The following is a 25,505-nucleotide window of genomic DNA, read 5'->3' as shown; positions in this document are numbered from 1 at the left end:
TCGTCTCGGCAGGCTATTTTGAAGCTCAGGTTGGCGGCCAGTAAAATTGGCCGTCTCGGCCCCTTATTAAATTTGGCCGCAGTATTTCAAGGTTGCTTAAAGCCTATGGGTAACTGTCCATCGCTGAACAATGTCGTAGATCAACCGAGTTACATTTGGAGTGGTGCTGCGTGATCGATCGGGGTCGCGAATGGGAGAGCTGTTTTTGAAAACGTTATTTTCATGCAGCATTGTCGTACTATGTCTAGTGAGTAGGCAAGCGATTGAGTTTGGAGTGAAGAAAACATTTATCTCATTATTTGAAACAATACAGTGCCAACGTTGTCAAGTTTCAACACTGTCTTGCTTGTCGCTCAGTTGTGTCACAACATGGATGTACAAAACACGTCTCCACACGTGCCGCACCGTACGGTATGCTTTATATCATGGACCACAGCCCATAGACAGTAGAGGGGTCTTCCCCGCCCCTCTACTGTCTATGCACAGACAAGAAAATCTTGTCTGTGCATGGACGTACAAGCGAGACCCATTCATTGGGTTGAATCACAGAAAAGAGGGACTGGGGTCGAATCGTACACAGTGAATCTCTTTGATATGAAATCTTTTCAGCTGTGAATTGTAAGATATTCACCCTTCTTGCACAAAATACGTAATATCATGATGAAATTGAAAAATGATATGCCCAAATCGAGGCTACATATAGTGGAAAGAATAAGATCCGGGACCCAAAAGTTGTCACGGTGAAAATTTCTTCAAATTCTTGTCATCCAGGCTTTCTCGGTAACCACTGGCACGTCAATTTTAGAACGGGTACTATGAAAGTTTTTTGTTGATGAATTTGGATAAATTCCAAAGTAATTCATTTTTAATTTGTATCAACATTTTTTCTCTGTACACTTAACTTCGACTATTTTTCAAAGCATGCTGCACATAAAGGCTTCAATGTCGTTCGTTTAGGAATCTCGCAGTTGCGAATATACATTGTGCACACAGCTTACATCTTTGAAGAACTTTTTAGAAACTTTTAGAACTTTTTAGAAACACGATTGGAACTAATTTGGGATAATTGGATGATGAAGTAATGTCGATTTAATCTACAAATGTAATTTCATCTGCTTTTCTTTTTACATTACACACTTGTTTTATGAATAATTTGTAATATTACAACATTCAGCTATACGGCACCTAACACTTTTGAGAAATTTGAAAAATATGAAAATCCAATTATCCAAAAATAGTTCCAATCGTGTTTAGAGCACATTGTTAAAACCCACACTTCAGCACTTGCTTTTAAATGTATTTTCGGCAGTAAATCGACATATTTTTGACAAATAATCCCTGAATGATGTGAGATATGTTAGTCAATCACAACTTTGAACTAGATCGTTTTGCAAAACTATTGTCATGTAAATAACTCTAAAAACTCTGAGGTCATTTTGAGCTGACATGAACAGCACTCTGCGTGTACACCCTGACGTACGATGTCAGTCGATTGCCAGGGGCCGCGGGCGCAAACAATGAGACATTAGAGGCAAATCATTTCAGTAAAAATGCAAATTTGGACCATAAGTTAGCTTTCAACGCGAGGCCCGCATTTGGCCCTGACGTCACCAGTTTTCCTGAGGACTTTTACATGGCTATGGAAACTCATTATAGTATCATCATGGATATAATCAGAGTCCCTCCACATGTGGGGTGGAGGGATATGGATATAAACATGGAGGTACCTCCATGGATATAATGTAATAATGCACTCGCCAAGTGATGTTTTAAACTGAAATAATTGAACTCGGAACACAAATTAAAAGAAATGAAATTTGTGGCTGTTTGGGCTTTAACGCACCGATTCATATATCTTTTCACATTCAAATGATTTTGAAAATACAGCATTTGTGCCGGAATATATTATCATGTAAATGTGAGAAAAAGATTTTGCACGGACATGCAAAATGCGGTCTGGAGGTAGGTCAATGAATGCATAAAGGTTACTTTTACACTTTCGAATGGAACTGACAAAACGTTAATTGGAGATGCACAATCGGTGCATAAAGGTTCATTTACATACTGTGCCAAATGCAATTCACAAAAGGTCAGAGCGTGAATAATAAGTAATTGTTCATAAAGCGCATAAATAGGCCTTCGAATTGATTGCTTGTCAACTTGTAGAGACAACCCTTCACAAACTTTCGTCGATCCCAGCTTCTCTTTTCCCATTCTGCCACCGGCACCTTCGCAGACCTGATTATTAATAGTTTTGAAACGAGGAAGAAGCGATGGTGGGTACCTTTCCATCCGTTGAACATTTCCGCAGATGATATAGTAATGTCGTATTCAATTGATTCAGGGGACAGTTTTTACCGTCTCTCATACAATGATGGACCATCAAGAGTAAACGCAATTCAACCACAGATTCAGCCTGTATTCTTTTATTCTTTCATACGGACGTTTTTCTCGTCCACGGCATTGTAAGGTGTCAGCGAATTATATCATTCGACCCCTAAGAGCATTTGACTATATATCAGAGATGTTCTTATTGAGTTTTGAAATCAAGTAAATCAGTACAATTTTCATTTGTTGGGGTAGTGAGTTCAAAAGCCTTGTACCATGATTTGATAAGACTGTAGTCCATATCTTGTTGTTCTTGAGTTTTCATGCATAGTTGTTATTTGTTTCTTAAATTATACTTAACATGTTTGGGTTTAAACAAGTCCCACATAAAACAAGGAGACAATTTATTAATAATTTTAAAAACTTCAGTGATGATCGAGCTCTTCATTGACATTCTAGTTTCACTAAACCGGCCTTTTGTAATTAGGTACTATAACTTGAAGTAAAATCGTTGTAGACAAATTTCAAAGCCCTATATTGCATACGCCCAATCTTTGCAACATTGGCACTTCCACGAAAATTCCACACGAGCGAGCAATAATTGAAGTGTGATAGAATGAAGCATTTGAATATCTTTAACCTAGAAGATTGATCAAGAAATCCACGAATTCTCTGCAATACCTTTAGCTGGGTACCAGCTTATTTGCATAAAATGCTGATGTGGCAGTGAAAATCTAGTTTACTATCGATATTGACACCCAGAAGTTTCACATGGTCATGTATTATGATGTTTTACCTTCAAAGTTCAGCGCAGTTACGTCATAAAATCGTTGAACACAATAGCTTGAAATTTGATTGGGTTAGCTTCCATTCAGTTTACACGGAACCACCCGATGGCATTGGTGGAATTGTGTTAGGTTATCAATTACCTCTTACAACAGTTGACAGCGTGTTATCATCAGCATAGTTGTATAATGACACCTTCGTCAAAGCCATGTACAGGTCGTTCAAAAATACATTAAATAGAGCAGTTTTAAAATGTCGGACAGGGGAGGGACACCTTAGACATGAGGATAGAGGTCACATTTTACAGTATAGGTGAGTACTGAATTCCTCCGGCACACTCCCTGTAATTACTGAAGGCTCCCTTATTGGATACGGAACCATGGCTAGGCCCCACGGCCAAGCCACTCATACACCTGCAAATAGTGCGGAGATAGCAGGAACAAAATTGTCTAAGACGAGGAGGAGGTGGTGCAGAGCAGTTGTCCGTGTCGCCTTGTCCTGTTTTAAAAGATCCCGATGATGGTCAAAATTTAGATATGCGAAAGCCTTCCGCTTTGTGACTTTTGACAAATTTTGGATGATATGGGTGTGGCAAGCCAGGAATAATGGTCTGGCTGGTGATGTCAGGATATTGCAGAGCGCATGTCTATATACAATATACCTTCTTTCCTTTGTTTTCAGAATGCCACACCCTGTTTCAGTCGGTCGTCACCTAAAGTGATATTGTTATTGCAAGAGTAGTAACTCTGCACATTCGGTAGCTCGTACGGCATCATTTTACAAGTGGTATAGCCACAAACTGATGACGTCAAATCGCCGTACACAAAACACAGATGCCTTTTAATTACGGCACTGTGTATTGTGTATGGTGATTTGACATCATCAGTTTGTGGCTATACCACTTGTAAAATGGTGCCGCTCGTACTCTGCGGCAGTTCCAAATCGCTTGTGTTTTCGTATTACAACTTGATGACATTGACAAACATTAACTTGATGTTACTCTCTGATTCTGTTTTGAAAGCTGTTCTCTGCCAACCCATTTGTATAGAGATAAAGCTAATAAAAACTGCCCCTTTATCACCCAACAAAGATCTCATGATCGTTGACAATATTTGCTTCTTATTATTTTGTAGGCTGAAGCTGATAAACTGTCCGAAGAAGAAGTTGCACGTAAGTACATACCATTTGACGTCAATATCATATCGCGTATGATTATCGCCACTTAAAGGCGAGGCGTCAGATTGTGTGCCAGGAAATTTACTTACAAGATTACAATTTAAATGGAAAACAAAACGCTATGACACCTCCTTAATCCTCGTAAGTACTAGAACGAACCCGATCCCTGGGATCGAGTCCCCTTCCTATAACACTCAGAAATGACTGTGTGGAGTGGATGGGGTATTCATTCGGGAAATACCAACAAGAACTTTTGCCTCAATCGAAGGCTCGACAAATATTTGCGGAAGTTGAATGGTTTGCATACTCATTCTCCCCGAATTCAACACATGTTTTTCGCGACGTAACACCCAGATAGCAGTATTCATGCATTATAATTGCTGCAAACTTTTCCCCCCATACTTTGTCACCTCTCCTGATGATGGTCTATTGAGACCTTAAATATGTCCCGGTGAAGCATATGCAGAAAGTGTAGGGAAACCACAAAACAAAAGTTCTGAAAAATAGCCAAAAGATACAGTCTTATGGAGATTTAATTCTTCAAGTTCGATATAAAACTACAAGATTAAGGCTTGGAAAAGAATGAAGAAGGGGGATAACGTTTAAAAGTGTGCTACCCTAAATTAAGGGACACATTTGTTGTTATTAGACATTTTTAAGTCATATAAATCTCTGCTATCTAATACTTTAAGTTCGATATAAGAATGCCAGATTACATTATGGTACAGATTCTAACAAAGGTGGGCCTGCAGTTTTTCAAAAATATACCTTCCCTTCAAGGGATGATTTTGAAGTCATACTTCCTTCTGCTGAATTCCTGAGATACTGACTTAAATGCTCTTTATGACAAAAAAAAAAACACAAAAAACAAAACAAAACAAAAAAAATCCAGAAAAAAACCAAACAGGCAAACCAAATTAATCTGAGTTGGCCAAACGAGATACAACAGCGCATACTCTTTCGACATAAGTAACTGGTTTCTCACGATAAAATGCATTGGAATTAAAAACTTGATAAAAGTGAATGCATTTGTCAAAAGTACTCATCAGTGCTGAGGACGCTATAAAGTTCTTCCACTTCACATCAAGATATCAATAAACGATTAATAAGACTGCGTGGAAATCAAGTTCAACGGAAAACGCCGGGACATGTTTGAGGTCTTAACAATGGTCGATCTCTATGACTACTACTGTAACAGCTTTCTTAGATTGTGTTTCGCTACGTGTTCTCTGCAGACGAAGCGAGAAAAGAAACGTCACTAATTCATTAACACTAGGCTCCGAATCCAATATATATTTATTAATTTTTATGGCTCTTTGGCAAATTAGCAGCCATTGTAAAATCCTGAATAATGATTATAAGGGCTAGTTAAATATGAATAACGCCATATTTGTGGGGAGAAAGTTAAAACGGGGTGACAGTTTTCACCTCTGAGATGAGAACCAAATATTTCTATCTTCATCCAGTCACCTGGAAACGATATAACATGTAATAACATAAAATTTTAATTAGGTTATAAATCTTCAAAGTCCATTTCAATTCGAAAGGAATAACCTCTTCTTAACAGACGTACAATTAAGAGAGAGAGAGAGAGAGAGAGAGAAGAGAGAGAGAGAGAGAGAGAGAGAGAGAGAGAGAGAGAGAGAGAGAGAGAGAGAGAGAGAGAGAGAGAGAGAGGATGTCTATGTAACTATGTTAGTGACATCATGACGTTTGTTAAAACATATTTTGTTTCAGGTATCAAGGAAGCATTCTCCCGCTACGACAAGGATGGGGACGGTAAAATCACGCTTGACGAAATGGCAGCCTTCGTGAAGTCATTGGGTCAAATTCGGACAGAAGAACAAATTAAGGAAACGCTTCAGAAAATGGATGCTGATGGTGAGATTCTGATAACCAATCTTATGTGATAACCTTGGGAAATGTTCGCCGACGTATTTCATACATACACATCAATTTGTCATAGAGTGATCAGACTGTAATTGATAATTGCCATTAGCTGCACACGGCGTATTTTGCTGAAAATCACTGATTTTGCAAAGATTCATTCAATTTTAATCAATTGACCCAAGATTAAAATGTTCGTTGGCTTCATCAGCATGACAAGGTGTCGTGATTTTAGGAAGAAAGATTTACGCAAATATCCCGATTTCCTAGCCTCTGATTTCTCAATTTTCTAGCAATTCAATAAAATTGAATTTCACTCAGGCAAAATCAAACTTTGTGATATTTACGCATTATATTCTTTAAATACTATACAGCACTACAACGATTTCGTTAGGGAAAAGTTCTTAAATTTTGAAGAGTCATTTAACCTTTCGATTTGATCATAGGTGTCAGTCTTTCAAACCCTGCCATTTAAGAATAAGATAGATAATGCGAAACAAACTCGTCTTTAATCTACATATACTACAATTAAATTTTATAGAATCGTATGAAGCTTTTGACTTAATTTGATCATTTATACCAAAATCAAAGGGACGAAGTCGGCCATTTTTCATGAATTTTGTTTAATGTGAGATACAATTTATACTGTTTGACATTTTGAAAGATACTGAAGAAATGGGTGACTATGCATATATTCGACCCCAGTTTTGGACACGATACATGAAACCATCGCGAAAACGAATGAATGGTCATGAACGTTAATTCATTTTCGCGATGGTTTCATTTAATTTGTGTAAAACCGGGGTCGAATATATGCATGGTCAACCATTTATTCACTATCTTTCAACAATGTATATAGTATCTCTTATCAAACAAAATTTATGAAAAAATGGCCGACTTTGTCCCTTTAAGGTTTTCCATCCCATTTATGTACCTTTCGTCCTTTATGTCAACTATTGCTGTCATACTTAACTTAAGATTCTCTTGTATTTGAACACTTAATTACTTTCAGAGGGCTTTAATGTCATCTTTGATAAGAAATATTGCCTTATAAAGATTCTCGTTGTATACTGACATACATGTGTGTATATATATATATATATATATATATATATATATATATATATATATATATATCTTCTCCTTCTACTCCTACTCCTAAAAATCACTTAATATAAGAGTGGGGATTTAGCCGAGCGGTTCTCTCTGTGGCCTCTCCACTAGGTGACGGGATGCCGCATGTTGTGAGTTCAAACCCGATAGAAAACTAAATATTGACTACTGAAGAATCTTGTCATATCGAAAAATCTGGCATTTCAACATGATTTTAAGGAGTTGAACAAGAATGATCCTTGTGTTTCATTGGCACAGGCAGTGGAACCGTCGAATTTCCAGAGTTTCTCACCAGAGTGGCACTGTTTATGTGTGACAGTGAGGCCGAAGCGCACCGCAAAGTCTTCAATGTATTCGACAAAGACGGCTCCGGTTCCATCAGCGCCTCTGAGTTGAGTCAAGTGATTGCTGACCTCGGTATGAAGATGACGGACGAAGAAATCGACGAAATGATTAAAAGATCTGATATCGATAAAGACGGACAAATCCAATACGAAGGTATGGGTTACTCTATGTTACTAAAATGGTAGTACTTTTCAAAGGAATGAATTAAATATAAAATGACATTTTCGTTGTTTTCAAAGAGATTAGCAGACTCGTTGTCTTAAGTTTATACCGGATGGTAATCATGAAACAGACATAATTTGCTTCAGAAAGACAGAACTAAAAGACGAACATTTCTAATGAAGCGCACTCAATCTGTACGCATGTATACACTTTTACACTGTTTACAGAAGAGGGCAGTTTGCAGGATGTGTTGTTTGAAACTCATGCGTGGCAGTTGTGTTGACCCTTTGTCAAAAGTTACAAGCCAAACATTCAGAGAAACCTGTCCCCTTGAAACAAAATGTACTTTTCTTGAGGTGTTTTTACCGTCCATGTGAGTTGTACATATTTATAAACAGAGGGCGATTGCTATGATGCCAAGTAAGATATACAATGAAATGAAGGAAGTATTACAATTTCTCAGTAAATACTCTCCCAACAACGCCCCTTTTATATAGAGTACTAGCCTGATGTAAATATCTTTAAATGTTCAGGCTCATAGATTTGTTGAAAAACAAACCGCTGCGTACACATATTGTTCTACATCCACTTTAAACATGTCCTGGTTCATTCCAATCAAATTTCACGAGCCTGGGTAGGCCTAAATTGTTTTCTGCCACGCCCATGGCATTTTTACTTCTATTCTGTAAACACTGTACAATATTTCTTCTTTGCTCCCCAGAATTCGCCAAAATGATGTCGAACGTAAGGAAGTAGAATTGTGATGAGCATCTCAGTGTCCTATGGCGATGAAGAGAACAGACTTGATACTTTTATACATGGGAGGTTTATGAATAATTATGCTAATGTTGGTTCGGGAAGTACAACTATTTTGTTTCAACTGATATATCTCTATACGGCACCAATATACACTCATGCCAATTGCATTTTTTTCAAACATTGAGAGAGTTTTGTCACGTCATTGAACTGCGAAATTTCGAATGTTCAAAGTTGACTGAGATGTTGCATCTTCTGAATATGTGAATAAATCTGTTACTGACAAAGTAAATGTTTTGCTGTTTTCTTTAATCTAGAGATATGATTCTGGTATTCCTTCAAAACAGTGACGTTTCATAATATGAACTTAATCGCACTTCACCACTAAATTTGAAATAAAAGTAGGGAATTAAATTAATTCCACTTCAAAATGCTATGCAGGAAAAATTGATAAACCGTGAAACAGCGATGGAAAACCAAACAATAACAGTGATGGAAAAACAAACAATATACCCTCCAGAACATGTAGTTTTCTTTTGTAAAAGCATTAGCGCGAGAATCGGATCTTGCATGCATATGTAGATTCCGATCTTAATTTACCGGATACTAATATGTATGGAATGTATTTCCATAAGCAGCTGTAAGCTGTAAGTTGTATGATCAATTAATGCTAGCAAATCGATGTCACTATTCTGAAATACACATGGACGAGTGTGTCGTCCGAAATAAACCGATATTATAAGACAACAATGTATGATATACCGAATTCGAAGCCCTACGCGCAGGTCGGCTAAGTGGATGAAAGAGTTGTGTACTGTGTCTATAGCCTAACAATCCATATGTGTAAGTTGACCACCTAATCACCCTTCTGTAGATTTTTCTTCCGATCATCAACGCGGAAGGTCAGCGCCCGGATTCTCAAAAACAACTCATAAGGTAAACATGGCTTCCGGGCAATCGTCCCCCACGTTTGTGATCGGAAGTAATATATTAGTGGAGGGGATTGGGCTGGACACTAAATATGGATTGACTTTCTTCGAAAAAGTGCACAGGTAGTAGGAAGGATATATAATAGGTACTCATGGACAAGTTCAAGCCATACATACATACATACATACATACATACATACATACATACATACATACATACATACATACATACATACATACATACATACATACATACATACATACATACATACATACATACATACATACATACAGACAGACAGACAGACAGACAGACAGACAGACAGACAGACAGACAGACATACATACATACATACATACATACATACATACATACATACATACATACATACATACATACATACATATGACATAGATTTGCTGTATTTTTATTTTCGTCCTCTAAGTAATCAAATTTTGACTGTGATGACTCAGCAAAAACTAAATGAGCGAAACCCGAACTACATGAGCGGGTGTTGAGATTAAATTGTAAATAAATTGTTCCAAATAAGATATAGGAAATTAAAACAACTGGCCACATGGGGGCAATTTCATGGAACAAACTTACATAAGACTGTATGTCTAACATTGACTCGTGTCCTCGTATACCAACTTTAAAAGAAAGTGATCGGGGAAACTCTGCGCATAGATTAAAGAGGCACTCCCACTTGGTAACATTTTTAAAACACATTTTTTTAATGCAAACGGTCGATATTTGACGTGGCGACTCCGCGCAGATCGCGAGATATCGATAAAAACATGTCATTTCCCGAGCGTATTTTTCACATCCCGAAGTTTTACGATCGTTTCTGGTTATGACCCGAAATCCCCCGAAAGTGTGTTGTTGTGCTGATTGACGATATTCTAAGGAGTCCAAAAACGTTCGAATGACGCAAATAATTTACCTCATACTGCGAAGACTTTATATACATCATTATCAATGCCTTTACCTCTGGTAATTCTTTTTTAAGACTTCTCCTTAGTTTTTGTCGTTTTCATTATTCTCAATCAGTTGTATTAAATTTTTAAACAAACCACATAGATATCAGTTTTTACGTGTAAAATATTAGTTGCCTCTGATGACTACATTTTGTCGTCTGCCACACAGTTACGCGTGGTTCGATACATAGCGGCCGCCGCGTGTGGTATGCGCGCATACCACGCGGCGGCCACTATGCATACTATGTACCAACCGCACCTATCTGTGCTAGTCACCTATGCGAATTCTGGTGGAATCAGCAAACTTTGTTTTTCGTTTTTTTGCCGAGTCAGTAGGACTCGGCTTTCTCCCATGGGACATGACCGCTCACCGACGCGAGTGGTACTGCTGTGGCGTACAGCAGCGTCAGCATAGACTCGTACTCCATAGCTTAGTTGACAATGGCCCCAGTGCCGAACGTTCTATGTTCGGAAGCTGAATTCAGGTGGGCCACCGGAATTCAAACTTTAACTTTATTGAGGACATGTTTTTATCGATATCTCGCGATCCGCGCGCAGTCGCCATGTCAAATATCGACCGTTGGCATTAAGAAAATGTGTTTTAAAAATGTTACCAAGTGGGAGTGCCTCTTTAAGGACGTAACTGACATGACAAAAAGCAAGCCTTTGTCGTGGACTTCGCCCGCAGGTACTAAAAGCTACACAGTCCAGGAATTTGTGGAAGCAGGAATTCTATATTTAGAACAACTGTACAATGAAAATGGTCAAAAGCTGGACTTGGATTCTGTACTTAGTAAAGGTATCCCTCAATCATCCATATATATATTGAAATGGTTTGGACTAAAAAGTGTTATCCCAGCCAACATACAAGTAAATCAGCAAAGTACAGCTGATGATGACGATGAAGTAAACATTGTATTGGAAAATAACAGGTCAATTAGTGTGGAACTGTGTAATACAAAAGTAATCACACATCAAATACATACAACCAAAATCAGAACTGTACTTTGAACATGAATTTAAAATCAATATGGACAACTGGAACCAAATTTATCAACTTCCATTAAAAATAACTATAGACTATAAATTGAGAGAGTTTCAGTTTAAAATATTACACAATATCCTATATACAAATGCTACACTGAGTAAAATGAATCTTCCAACGGTTGATAGTGCTCTATGTTCTTTCTGCAAAAACAACAAGGAAATATTTTACATGACTGTCAACACGTGCAATTATTTTGGGAGTCAATTTTTATAATATGGGGACAAAACTTAAAATTGAGAAAAAGACCAACACTATGGCAGATCATACTAGGTGATCCCAAACTTTCTGTTATTGTAAATTTCCTACTTCTTATTGGTAAAAGGTACATTTATATCTGTCTTAGTAAAAAAAAACTACCAAGCTTTATAGCATACAAAAGATTTGTTAACTCTGTACAAGAAACTGAGTTTCACATTGCCTTTAGAAAAGAGAAAATGTCTGCACATAATAAGAAGTGGGGAATTTACAGTCCTATATCCACCGAGACCCAGGCATGACACATGATAATGATAATGTATTATGAATGTGCAATATTTTATTGGCTTCTGTAATGTAAAACAATTTTTTCTCAGATGTTACAAGGCATGTATTAAAACTATTTTTGATAACTGAAAAAAAAACTTACACAGTCCTACTTCAAAAAATTAAAGAAATGGAAACCTGTTTCCCTTAGAGTTGCAATTTTAATAAACTTGCCTGGGTTAAAGTAGTATGATTATTTGCTTTAGTTGTTAGCAATCTGTATTCCGTGTAATTAAAACCAGCTTTGGGTTGAATTCAAACTTGTACAAAATTACAGATCAAGCTAGTGCAAAGGTGTGCACGATAATTGAGGTAGAGCTCTGCTCCTCCCACGCCATGCGCGTATCCACGCCCCCCTCCGCTGCATCGTGATAGCACTTTCATCTGTGTCATAACCTGGTTACAATACAGTACAACCACAGCAGCATTGGTGAGGATAGTCCGGCGAGTAGACTTTTCTTTCGTTGCCGTATACCCAGAATTTTGTAGACACGTCCTTCCAAGTGTAGTTAGCTTCGTTTACAGGGACAGCTCGTAGACGTTGTCTCTGCAACAGTCAAGGAAAAAGAAAACGACACCATGTTATCAAATATTGATCTACGAGACACTTGGCACAGATATTGTAGAACAACGTAGGAGGGACTTTCAGTAATCATCAAGAGGGCGGAAGAGCCCGGGGTTGTATTTCTTTTAGCTTACTTTCAGGGGTTCCTCCTTCCTCCCCTATCCCGTATTTGAGTTCATGGCCCACGATCTAAGAATCGGTGAACTGTAGACCAATGGTGAATCTACTATTTATCAACTTAACTACAGTTATTTGATGTATTACTTGTAAGTTCCCTTCGTACCCCTCAACTCCGAGACCTCGAAGTCAAAGTTAGACGAAATCTGTCAAATTCAAGCTTAGTTCCTGAATAGATCTTTCCGATTACCCACAATGCATCGCCGTGGCTGTATCAAACATTGTGTACACACTCAAAACAACTTATACATACTAATTTTGTGTTGTGCGACGGTTTGTTGTACAAAACTGACACAAATGTGCCATGCCAAAATTGTCTCGTGTATTTTGTATCCATCGGCAACGAACATATTGGTCAGGATGTAACCTGCCATAGATGTTCTATGAGTAACATACCCTGTGTTTACCCTATGGCTAAAAGGGGGACAACGAGTAACGTACGCTTTGTATACCCTAGCGCGCACTGCATCATTGAAACGGTAAAAGTACTATAGGCAACTCCTGCATCTCTACGTCATTGCAGATCCTGTCCGACAATTTAACAATAAGAATGTCGTAAAATGTAATATCTGATGTCCTGAAGCTTCACCATCGTGACAGTTAGCAGGACAGCTTAAATTCAGCCTGAGCTTATTCGTCCGACCCCCTCTCCGTACAAATTAAGGCTCCCTTAATCAAGGCGATCTCGAATACAAGGAGTAAGCAAAACTTGTACAGCTCCATATTTTACCTGTTGTAACTTCCGTCTATCCTGCCAGGAGTTTTGGTGATGGTTGAAGATGCGAAGTGAGTTCTCATTAATCTCAGTCTCAGGGTGACATGAAATAGGCCACACCTTGCAAAACAATAAAGTGACATGATGACTTAATGTCATCTTAATTATAGGGCAATTTTAACCCCCACCCCACCCTACACACACAACGACAACAACGCAATGTATTCTGAGTTTGAAAGACACGTGACTGCAGTCTTGCAAAAGAACAAGTTAACAAGAAAATCATCGATATTTGTCCATCTATTTTTTTACGCTCATAATGCATTACAAAGACCAACATTATGTCAAACTTGTTACCATACTCGTAGTTATGAGATTTAAAAAAAAAATAATAATTGGCGTTCCGACTTTCATTTGATACTAATGACATGTCAGAATTCAGGTTCCCTTGCTTCATTTCTGTTACAAAGACGAAATAGTGCCGATAGTTTAGTCGTTTTACTTCGTGCGTCTTTGTCCATGCATGATCTTTTGGTCTCAGTCTACACACAAGTTGGACCTACGCCGGTTTACAATTTTATACCGCACCATGATAAGAAATGCCAAACTTCGTTTTAAAGACAGCGGTGCAGTGTCTCATACTCACAAAGGGCAAGGTCTGTTCAAAGACTGTGACGCCCCCAACGTCCCTTATACATTCGTCGGGTAAGTCCGTCTTCTGCAGGATGTAGTCAGACAGTTCATTTTCACTGTAACATAAAAAAATGTAAGCTTTCTCCATCTTGATTAATCAACAAGGACTTGAAGTCGTGGCATTATAAGTTTTTTTCCATACCACTTTACAATTACATAAGCCATTACTATTGTTCAAGATTTGCTTTGCGGAATGTTGTGTATGGTGAACGGTCAATATACTGTCTTAGAATGTGCATTTATTCACATGGATAACTACAATCTGCTGAACTATTTTAAAATGGTTATTGAAGATACTGCCATCATCCAAAAGGCTTTCTCTGCATCGAAAAGTGACTTGGTGGAATGATAAATAATAAGTGGTTGATTGATATAGATAATAAAAACAAATCCTAACTATGAACATCTTTGAATCGTATTTTGTGTCCTCGTCAAGAACATTATTTCCCCTGTTGCAACAATTTGGGAAGTTGGGAAGTTACTTAAGCCTATGCGAAGACTTACAATTGTGCCGTCAGTCTTATATACCAACGTAATCGACGCCTCCCTTCGCATGTACCACACGTTATCTTACCACTTCCGCCACAGGAGAGACAGCTGTTGGACATGGGACAATATGACAAAAATTATCAACAGCTATTGCTTACACAAAATAATCAACTAATCAGCGACAGGAATATACTCTGCAGTAAAATTTGATTAGATTTTCAGAGCTCTATATACATAAATACTCACACGCATTCACACAAACGTACACGTATACCTGATTGTATTTTTAATTACTTAGGGAGTGTTCAGAATTTACTTCCAGGGGTCGAGGAGGATTTCAGGGGACCACCAATTTTCCCCAAGAAAAAATAGGGGGACCAGACACAAATATCATGTTTTTAGGGGGACTAAGGACAAAACCACATCAATTCAATATTTGCTCAGAAGTCCTGATCTATAAAAAAGAGAACATAGTAGCTACCTAGGTGACAGATAAACTCCACTAGTGTATAGATAAACTCCACACATGTATTTAAACACCTTTAGTAGCAAAATTTCGTAATATTTACAGTGGTTTGTTTTATGCATCTACTGCAGTATCTTGTTCTCCTCCCTGAAGCGTCATGAAATGTCCAGTATTTAGCCTGTCAACACAGACCATACGGTGAAGAGTCAGTGTTGTTATTGTTGAAATGAGATCGCGAATCAAGTCCGACTAGAATTCGTTTGTCAACAATAACAATGGTCATTTACGTATGTATGTACAAGTATGTTGCTAAATACTGCACTGGGTGTTCTAGTTTGGGATAGAAGACGAAAAATCGTTGATACACGGAAAATAAAACATTGAACAAACACCAAAAGTTAAAAGGGGACTACACAATCCCAAGAATATAGTCATTTTGCTAGAGATCACATTTGTTGCAGCTGGAGGGATGAGGATGAAAACAATGGCCAGAAAAATGTGGTACTGAAGGACTAAAGAGTGGCTATTGTTTTCTTTGAACAGGTCAAATTTGCAATTAAAAGTCATGTGCGGAGCTCAAAATCATGGGGTAATAGATGATTGAATCTATTAAAATTATCTCAAAAGTATATTTGCAACACCCATCTTACAAGCTAGAACATATGTGATTTCTAGAAAATGACAATATTCTTGGTATTGGGTAGTCCCTCAACCTTAAAATCTTGTACCTTCCATAACCAAGCGTTTGCCAACTTTTTAAATTCATTTCCACCTATGGAAGAGTACTTCTGAAAAAGTGAGACGACTTGTCTAGTCAGTGAACACACCATGCTTTGTATATTTATTAGTATATTATTTCTTCCTCTGAGTACTTGCCACTAGTATGTGATGTTAAAAATAACTTGGCAACATTTACAACCAAAGTATTTGATATAGACCATTGATATACTAACATCTGGGACAAAATAATCGTCAAAATAATCAAGAAAAGGGCTACAAAATTGACCATTTATAGTGGACATTACAAAAGAAGTATTCATGTTTAATAATTATATTTTCTTCAGAAATTTACAACCTGATTTGTTCGTTACCAGCCTTCCCATAAGTGTGCCACTTGTAGTCTCTGCAAAACATGCTTTTTATGGCAACTGAATCGTAACTCTTAAATGTGTTGTTATATCATTGATTAAATGACACTATAAACTTGCATTGTCATAACTTTGTGTGTAATAATGCTTGTATATATTTGGGTGACCATAGAAAAAGACCTGAAAAGTGAGGGAGACCATATATTTTCTCCAAAATTTACTAAAGGAGCCGTGGAACAACGTCAAAAGGAAATTAGAAAATCCTCTGGCCTCCCTTCGAAATAAATTCAGTACAGTCCCTTACATATCAATACACACATGCAAACTAAAATATATCAACACATACATGCATATATACACTGTATATACACACACACACGCATACACACATACACACAAATACCTACCTACCTACCTACCTACCTACCTACCTACCTACGTTCCTACATACATACATACATACATACATACATACATACATACATACATACATACATACATACATACATACACTGTAAAGTTAAGTGTTAAAGGATAGAACACCAATTAAACGCCTTTTTAAAAACTATCTAATGTTGATTGACCAATCAGAGTGCTCAATTCAGGGTGTTTTATTTACTCATAAAGCCTTGGTCACCAAATTCCAGAAACAAATGACAGCGCCGTAGTAAAGTACTGTCCAATCAAAAGTGAACATGTCATATTCTGTAGACATCTGGTACGTTTTACTATTCAAATTTGGTAACACAGTGGAAACCAGCTGCAACACAAAATCTGCTGTGCCCTTGGGCATTTATATAATGTGCCCTAGGGCATTTATAGGATGTTCCATTACATTGGAAGGCTATTTCACAAATAAAAGTTTTAATTCATATCCTAAACATGTTACATTGACAAAGGGGACGGTTGACGTAAACACATTGAAAACGAAAATATATCAGTTAGGGGCGATAGTTTTTAAGTCGGATAAAACCCTCGTACTCGGGCTCTTCTGGTATATAAAGTCCAACCTACGATAAAATGTCTCGGCCTGCGGCCTCGACATTTTATCGTTGGGTTGGACTTATATACCAGAAGAGCCCTCGTACTCGGGCTTTATCCTATACTTGTAACACTTTTTTAACGCGTCCAGACGTTCAGAAATTTAACACTACGTGTTCAACCAATGTTCAATTTTTTAACACACGTGTGCAGATTTTGAACACTTCGTGTTCATCAGACATTATATTGAACACCATGTGTTCCATATCTGAACATACGTTGCACAAGAAATGCGTTCAAAAAATTGAACGCATTTACGCGTTCAAAGGGCTGTAACACTTTTTGAACGCATGTACGCCGTTCAACGATAAGTGTGTTAAAGGTTAGAACACATGATATGCACTTGTTGAACACCTTTAATTTTGCGCGTTCATGGGGTGTTCAAGCCTGGAAATAACAAAACAGACCACTTATATGCAGTAAAATTATTTTATTTAAAATACATAAAAATTCCTTTAGTAAAATACAATTATTTAGTGTCAATTGGGCACATAAACACCGTTGGTGTTTTCCTCTGAAAAACTTTACAAAGTGGCCATATGGCCACTTTGTAAAGTTTGTCAGAGGAAAACACCAACGCTAATAAACACCTTCCTATCAAAACATAAACAAAAGAAAATCCCCATAAACACTGTAGATCGTTTTCAAACAATATGAACAAAGTAGTGACAAAACAGGTTTTACTTATTGTGGATTACGTTATATGTTCATACTTGCAAAAACGTACGAAAACATCTGTTTGAAAAAGCTAAAAATTTGGCTTACTTGAATATATCACATTTTGATAATTCCTTATGTCTTAAAAATGTCTGAAATGTCTTTAATGTCTCAAAAATACAATTTTGTGTATTTCATCATAACTTGTAGATATATGATTAGGAAAATCCCCGGAAACCTGTACTCCAAATATTAAATGAATCGTACTGGCCGTTTTGAAGAAAACGCTTGGGATGTAAACATTTGAGGATGATGCCACACATTCACCTATGATATAAGGTCTACGTCCTTAACAGCAAAGCTAAAATCAGTAACAAACCGAGAACAAAAGACGTCTTGATCTAAAATATAAAATAATCAAAGATTTGATATGATCAACTAAATGTTACTGGCATAAGCCTTCAAAGACGTGACGTCTCCTTCATCAGATGCAAGGGTGCAATGAAGATTTGAAGCAGAAAGCGACAGAAAATTCAGAGAGGAAATTTCAGAAAATTCCGAAATTTAGAGTGTACATTTTTCACTGTGAATTTTCTGTGGCTTTCTGCTTTAATTCTTCATTCCACCATTGCATCTGATAAGGGCGACTACAAGTATTTGAAAGCTTATTCTCCAGTAACATTTAGTTAATCATAGCGTTCTGGACATAGCTCAGATAAATTCAGAACAAAAATACAGAAACTTATCAATTCAGTTACTAACCCTCGAAAGTTCAAATCTACATCAGAGATGAACTGAGGTTCTCAAGCTTGTTTCCAGACAGCTATCTGTACACTCATATTCTTCAATTTCTATACCAATAGCTTCTGTAATAACTCTTCGATTTCACGTTCATCCAACATTTCACATCCTGAAAATAATGCAACAATAGATAATATGGCGACATGAGACTTCAAATGAAAGACAATTTGGCCTTATCAGGTTAAGGAATAGGGGTGACTTTTGTATACAGTGCCTCTTTTCGTCAATGTTACAAAATATTGGCTTCTTCGTGTCATCAACTGATGAAAAGTAAAAGCAAAGCCAACTCTCATATGCTAAAACAATATTCTTCGATGTTTAACTAAAGTTTTAAATTTACATGCGATTGTGGTTACTAAAAGACATGTGTTAGCTGTGATTACGCAGCGGTAATGTGGCATATCGATCGCGCTCGGGTCAAGGGTCATCGCTCCAGTGATGACCCTTGACCCAAGTGCGATCGATACCCCATGGCCCAAAACACTGCTGCGTATTCACAGCTAGTGTATGGTCCACCAGCCACTGAAAGAAATAAAGGTTTCTTCACGTAGTTAAGCTTTTTCAAAGTACAATACAATTAATTTCGAAGGATAATAATACAGATGCTTCAAAATCCAATACCTTTTAATATTTTGGAGAGAAAACTTACCCTTTCTGGTCTTACTTTCGCACTATCACGACTTCAGCGTGCGCTTACAAGAAAAATGTCGCAACTTCCGTTTTGATGCATCATGGGATAAGAAAAGGCACCAAACTTGAACACCAAGTGTTAAGAAGTAGAACGCCTCTTGCACGCCGATGTTAAAATTAAAACGTTAATGGTGGTTTTTTGATTTTGTTTTCAAAATTTCAAAATTTCAACCCGTAATAAACGTGTAAAATTATTTTTTATACTTCTTTTTTAGAAAAAACATGCTTTCAGCAATTGTAGACCGGAAATATTTTCACTTATTGTGAAATTCGTTACACCGAAATCTGTTTACGTATCCGGACAGCGAGGCAGTAGTAAAGTTAATATAGCCATTGTAAAGTAAAAAACACAAAAGATTGTTAATTGTTTCACAGTATTGTAAAATTTCTGTGATGCTGAGTTTTTGAACACTTGAAGGAGATAGTTGTTAACACAACGTGTTCAGGTTTAGAACATCATTGTTAATAATATGAACACTAGTGTTAACAATATGAACACTAACCGTTCAAATTTGAACACCGACATGTACATTTTGAACGCGTAAAGACGCGTCTAGCGTCCGCTATTTTTACAGTGTACATACATACATACATACGTACGTACGTACGTACGTACGTACATACACACACACATACATACATACATACATACATACATACATACATACATACATACATACTTTCAAGATATGACCATAGGCTTGCTGTGATTATGTTAATTACTTCTGTATTACTCAGTAGTCGTTGAACGATTTCGAAAATTGAAGAAAAAAATTTTGAAACTTACATTTTCCGTCCTGATGCTGCACAGCTATAACACATCTGCAGTCTAGTCTTGTAGCTCCCGTCAGTGTCTGTATAACCAACTGTGTACATACCAGTGCCTCCACAAAGGATACATAACACCTAGTGAATTTGATAGACATGCTATATAGAATCATCCTATGCACGGAAATGTACATCTGAATGAGTGGTCACCTTTCAACCGTACGTGTAATGTACGTCTTTTCATCTGCGTCATAAACTTAGCGACGAATGGAACAAAGGAGTGGTTTTTTGTGAATTCACAGTTGCTTGCAAGGTTGAATTCAGCCAAACACTTACCTGGCCAGTTCCATTGCAGTAAGCACACATGACAGATCCTGTTGACTGGCATATATGACAACCCTGCGTATTTAAGAAAATGAAACTATTGTCAAAGTTATGAGTTTAAATGTCTAAGTAACATGAGTTGATATCGGTTTGAGTCAGCCGAAAGGAAGATCTTTTTCTCCTTGTATATGATAAAAACAAACAATGAACTTGACTTTTGGCAAACAATGAGATACTAGAGATAGAGCGAAAAGAAACGAAGGGGAAGGAACGAAAATTGTGCCACTGTACGTTTGACTTCAGCTTGATGGACTAGTGACAAGACGCTGACCAGCCAGCTGAAAAATTCGTAAACGTATAGACTCTCTCACTACCCCTCGCTTGCTGCGGATTTAGTCCTCTCTCGCCCTGATTTTGAGCGTTGCTTGGAGAGTCGATCGAAGGCCAGGGAGTCCAAAACTTACAAAAAAAGACATACATACTAAAAAAGTTACACCGGTAGGTCGAAAATACTTTCAAAAGTTCAAATCTTTACACTGGTAACTGCATTTGACTGGTATATGCTAAATCTAGGCGAAAATTCACTGTCGGGCAATTATCCGCATTCACCGTTGTGAGTCCGCCATCATGATTGAGATGTGTACTTTCACTCCCATAATCCTTTGTATTTGAATGATCCCTAATGTTTACTTACACGTACAGTTGATGTATGAGGAACTTCGATGGATTTTGTGTGATTTGAAAATAACTCGTCTGGCTCTACGTCAATTTGCCATGGACTTGGTGCAACGCCGTTTCTCGGACCGTCCACTGAATTTGTGTAGAGAGGCTCATGGTCTTGGCTAACAGAGCGTGTCTCGGTGAAAGTCTCCAGTTGATACTGGAATTAATTGGAATGCGGAAATGTGTTCAATTAGAAACTGCATCACGCACATTGGGAATGAAAGTGCGACAATGCGAAAAGATGGTGTTTGTGAATGAATCTACTATTGACGCTGCATTACTTCTAAGTAGCTCTGTATAGGCAAATTATTGCACTGTCCAGTAATAACTAATTGATATGGTCAATTTTGATACAATGCTTGAGATTTCGGAAGTCGGATTGTTTAGAAATCTGAGGATAAAGGAGGACAAGCGTGAATAATTTTAGTCTTAATCATTTATTTTTTGTGTAGTGCATGTACAAGAAAATGATATAATGAATAAGGGTTACAATGACCAACAGTACGAAATTTCAATCATGACACTGCCATGACAATAGACTATAAAGTGCTCCATGGACAACAAGTGTTGTAAACTGAATAATGTACAGATTGATTTTTGTTGATAATACTGGAATGACTGTGAAGTATGCTCTCAGTCCAACGTATAGAAATCAATTATACTTCTCTATGATTTTCCCCCTTAATTACTCACATGTAGAGCACACACGTTGAGAATGGTCGTGATGGTCATTTGTTTTGCCGGACGGGAACCATAGCAACAGTGTGCTTTGACAAACTCTAACATGGCTTCTCTGACTTCTTCCTCCGATATCTTGCCGTCAGGATGTCTATGGTAAAGTGATGTAAGAGTCTTTTTCTTTTAATATGTAAATAAACCTAAATATTATATAATATACAAAATATATACGAATGAGTTTATTTCATTAAATTTCATTCAATCTTGAATTAATGAAAACAAAATACACAACAACTTATAGATTCGCAAGATGTTTAGAAAACTTTGTTCTAAAATGATATTTCAAACCCGCTCATGTATTTTGGATTTCGCACATTTAGTTTTTGCCGAGTCATTGAACGTAAAAGTTTGACGAAAAAAGAAAACAAGGTTTTAACGGTATATTTGCTTAGGCTGTGCTGCAATATATTTTTATTCTTTTAGTCTAATTATCGAATTTTGACTGTGATGACTGAGCAAAAACTAAATGAGCGAAATGCAAAATATATGACCGAGTGTTATTTGGAACTCAATCCTGCAAAACTATTAAATTTCATTTTGACAATATGACCTTGAATGACCTTTGATCTGCTTTCATGTATGAGGGCTCACATTCAAAAACTGTTGCACAAAATGACTTGTAATTTGGCACATAGGTTAATCTAAAAGACCGAATTTTTCATTATGTTACCATGCCGACTGGTAAAATGACTCAGCGGCCATCTTTAAATGAGTTTAACATTAATCTCATTTGCATAGAAATTAATCAAAATTCTCTTAACACTATTTGTAGACCATAGGGCAAGGCTCTTTCATGCAAATGTCAAGGTCACAGGCAATGCTAATGTTTAGAAACAGATTTGTAAATTATTATTTTTACATTTCCCAATGACCTTTGACCTGTGCTATGCCTCTGCAACTAAGCTAAGGCAAGGGTCTATGCTGACCTACGTAAGAGTCCTGGAGGATTAGTTTCTAATGACCATTGACCAGTAGGGACCAAATTGTACACCAATATTTTGGGGATCCCTCTGACCTTTGACCCTGGCAACATACTGCAACTCATTAATTATGCACATATCTCATAATACGGTTCCCAATGCATGGAGCTAGATGCCTGATTTTTGGTATACATGGGTAACTATGGGAGCAAGGCTTTTTGATAAAATGTCACATGACCAGCTACCTCCTATACCTCATTAATTATACACATAACTAATTCAGATCGCTGAACATTTTCTGAAGAAAACTGGATACAGAACACTGATTAAGATAGAAGGATATCTACTATTGTTTAACGATGATATTGTTATACGATGGTGAACCCAAAGTCTGTTATTCAATAATCGTTTAAAATTCAAAAGGTGAATTATCTAGATCTCTGGTAAAAGTTTAGCACGCAAAAATACAGACATAATAATATGGTCATGAAATCTTACATTCGGAAAGTTTCTTCTGGTTTTCTCTCTTCGGGAGGCGATTGTTGTCGTGGTGGTGTGATAGCTTCTCCCTCACGCAAAATAACATTCTCGTAGCCTTTAATTGTTTCCGTTCCACTCTCGCTCAAGATGGATTCCGCATCTTCCTGGAACATTCCGTCCTGGTCATTGTCAAGGTCAGAATCACCGCTCTCAAGCGTCGGTGCTTTCTGAGACGGCACTTCAAGGTTATCGTTGCAGCAGGTGTCAGATGTACCGTCCCATTCCATGCTGGGACTTTCGTCACCAGTGATTGTGTTCGAAGTCCGGGCTGTACAATGTTGGTATAGACATCAATTTGAAAGAAACAATGAAATGGGGCAGTGCTTTCAAAGCCAAGGCTTTGCGAAAATATCGCCCTCTCTAGGCGACTGTGTGAAAACTACTGAAAACGTCTTATCAAGATACGGAGATTCGTAAACCTCACTACGCGGAAATAAATGGTGCATAATATGAAAGCCACCCGGAACTGTGCATAAATAAATATAGTCGTTTAATTATAGGAGTACATGACTGGTGTACATTCAACTGAGATACATGTTGGAGAAGCGTTAATTTAACAGCCCTAAAATTTCTACTATTCTGTGTTGGTTTTATTTTACAAATACACAAAGCAGTAACTAGTATCGTTCTCAGCCGATGGCAGTAAGTCAATTTCAGTCCAACTCCAATTGTACTTCCTCATTTTGGAGTACAGAAGAATGTTTACTCGGTGACATGCAATACCATTAGTTTGAAATGAAAACAGTGTCTCAAACTTTCGTGTTGCTTTCTTGTCCGCATTTATGTGTCTTACAAACATTTAGCCGAGCACTTATTTGGTCGACTGCCACGTGCGTACCTCTCCGTCGCCTAAAAGTTATGGGACAGTAACCCACGTTCTGGTACGTTCGCTATATGTTCCATAAGGGAAACTAAACAAGAAAGCTTTCCTTACCTAATCGTGACGGTGGAGGGTAGCTCATATCTTCAATATGACTCCTTGTCTCCGTGTTTTTTGCGACCTTTATATAGTTAAGCTTACAGAGAGCTGAGAAGAATCGGGTATAGTTATGTTCACCACCCTGTTCTAGGGCACTATAGCAACCACAGATAACAAACATAACTCATTACCATATTTATGTATTGATAATTATATGATAACACAAAAGACAAAATGTGTGATCTCCTGTAACCCATTTCATTTTCTTTTTATTTGTTTTTTTTTTCATAAGTAAGTCTCATTTTACATCGATTTTCTATCAACTTTCATTTTATTTTAACCCCTGATCTCTAACCTTTGACAAACTGTATTATACTTGTTGACATACGTGACAGGCTAAATATTAACCAAGTTCACCTTATCAGATTGCGACATTGCCTAGTCGCGGACGCGTAGGGGAGAAGGAACTCATCGTAACTGGGCGATTGCAATACACAGTGATTTTTGTATGAAATGATGGGTCATAAGGGTGGGGTTCCCAATTTTTACGAGGGGGGAGTCGGTCAGAGAAAAACATCGGTGGTCCACCATGTACAATGCGACTATTGAACCAAATGTAAAAAACTAATTTCCAAAGTTGCAAACATAACCACCCCTACAATAACTTGTAAAGGATGAAATACTGTATGTATATATGACATTGACATAGCGTATAACCTATGATATACAACTGTACAGATATTATGACAGAACCCATTTGGCAAGACAGTGCAAGCGCTGTTATTTGTCAAATGTTACATTTAAATTTGCCAAGCCACTCGAAACAGTGTTAGCGCATTTAGTATTCATATTGAGAAAAGCAGCAAAATGTAGGCAACCTTAGAAAAAGCATACATATCGTGAGTCTCACACAATGAAAATAATCTACAAGAAATTCTAAATTATCAAAAAAAAGCAGCTCCAACGTTGCCCTTTCGCTTACAGTAACGCAGATTGGCTATTTCCATGCGGAAATTTTAGCTGGGAAAGCTGGAATCCGACCGAAATTCAAGCTTTATGTTGGCTAAATTAGAAAGTTCAGAATGATATTTAGACCGACTAAATATCTGACATATGCTTTAAAATCTGAAAGTTGAAATTTAAACTACGGCTACGTAAAA

At 37.4% G+C, this 25,505-nt stretch overlaps 2 protein-coding genes across 2 annotated transcripts; one reads left to right on the top strand and one right to left on the bottom strand.

Moving 5' to 3' along the window:
• The first annotated feature begins 2,081 nt into the window (after positions 1-2,081).
• On the top strand, positions 2,082-8,845 carry LOC139117335 (calmodulin-like). The gene is made up of 5 exons (XM_070680351.1): positions 2,082-2,276; positions 4,248-4,284; positions 6,028-6,171; positions 7,549-7,788; positions 8,519-8,845. The coding sequence occupies exons 1-5, from the start codon at positions 2,274-2,276 to the stop codon at positions 8,551-8,553; spliced, it is 459 nt and encodes a 152-aa protein (XP_070536452.1). The 5' UTR covers positions 2,082-2,273; the 3' UTR covers positions 8,554-8,845.
• A 2,333-nt stretch (positions 8,846-11,178) lies between these two features.
• Positions 11,179-24,553, bottom strand: LOC139117333 (protein SSUH2 homolog). The gene is made up of 10 exons (XM_070680350.1): positions 24,361-24,553; positions 23,385-23,694; positions 21,922-22,057; positions 21,200-21,385; positions 20,518-20,580; positions 20,201-20,319; positions 14,686-14,778; positions 14,135-14,237; positions 13,504-13,608; positions 11,179-12,578 (listed from the first exon to the last, which is right to left on the bottom strand). Exons 1-10 carry the CDS (start codon positions 24,524-24,526, stop codon positions 12,432-12,434), a joined length of 1,428 nt encoding a protein of 475 aa, XP_070536451.1. The 5' UTR covers positions 24,527-24,553; the 3' UTR covers positions 11,179-12,431.
• Between the last annotated feature and the right edge of the window lie 952 nt (positions 24,554-25,505).

Source organism: Ptychodera flava, chromosome 18 (assembly GCF_041260155.1).
Source record: "Ptychodera flava strain L36383 chromosome 18, AS_Pfla_20210202, whole genome shotgun sequence".
In the NCBI taxonomy this organism is placed as follows: Eukaryota; Metazoa; Hemichordata; class Enteropneusta; family Ptychoderidae; genus Ptychodera; species Ptychodera flava.
Note: the sequence above shows the minus strand (reverse complement) of the source record. Positions and strands in the feature narration are given on the sequence as shown.

Coding starts and splice junctions, on each gene's coding strand:
- LOC139117335 (XM_070680351.1), top strand. Junction 4,285..6,027: donor GTCCGAAGAAGAAGTTGCAC/GTAAGTACATAC, acceptor ATTTTGTTTCAG/GTATCAAGGAAGCATTCTCC. Junction 7,789..8,518: donor CGGACAAATCCAATACGAAG/GTATGGGTTACT, acceptor TTTGCTCCCCAG/AATTCGCCAAAATGATGTCG.
- LOC139117333 (XM_070680350.1), bottom strand. CDS start 24,526: ATGTTTGTTATCTGTGGTTGCTATAGTGCCCTAGAACAGGGTGGTGAA. Junction 23,695..24,360: donor CCCTCCACCGTCACGATTAG/GTAAGGAAAGCT, acceptor AACATTGTACAG/CCCGGACTTCGAACACAATC. Junction 12,579..13,503: donor ATAGACGGAAGTTACAACAG/GTAAAATATGGA, acceptor TGACTGTTGCAG/AGACAACGTCTACGAGCTGT.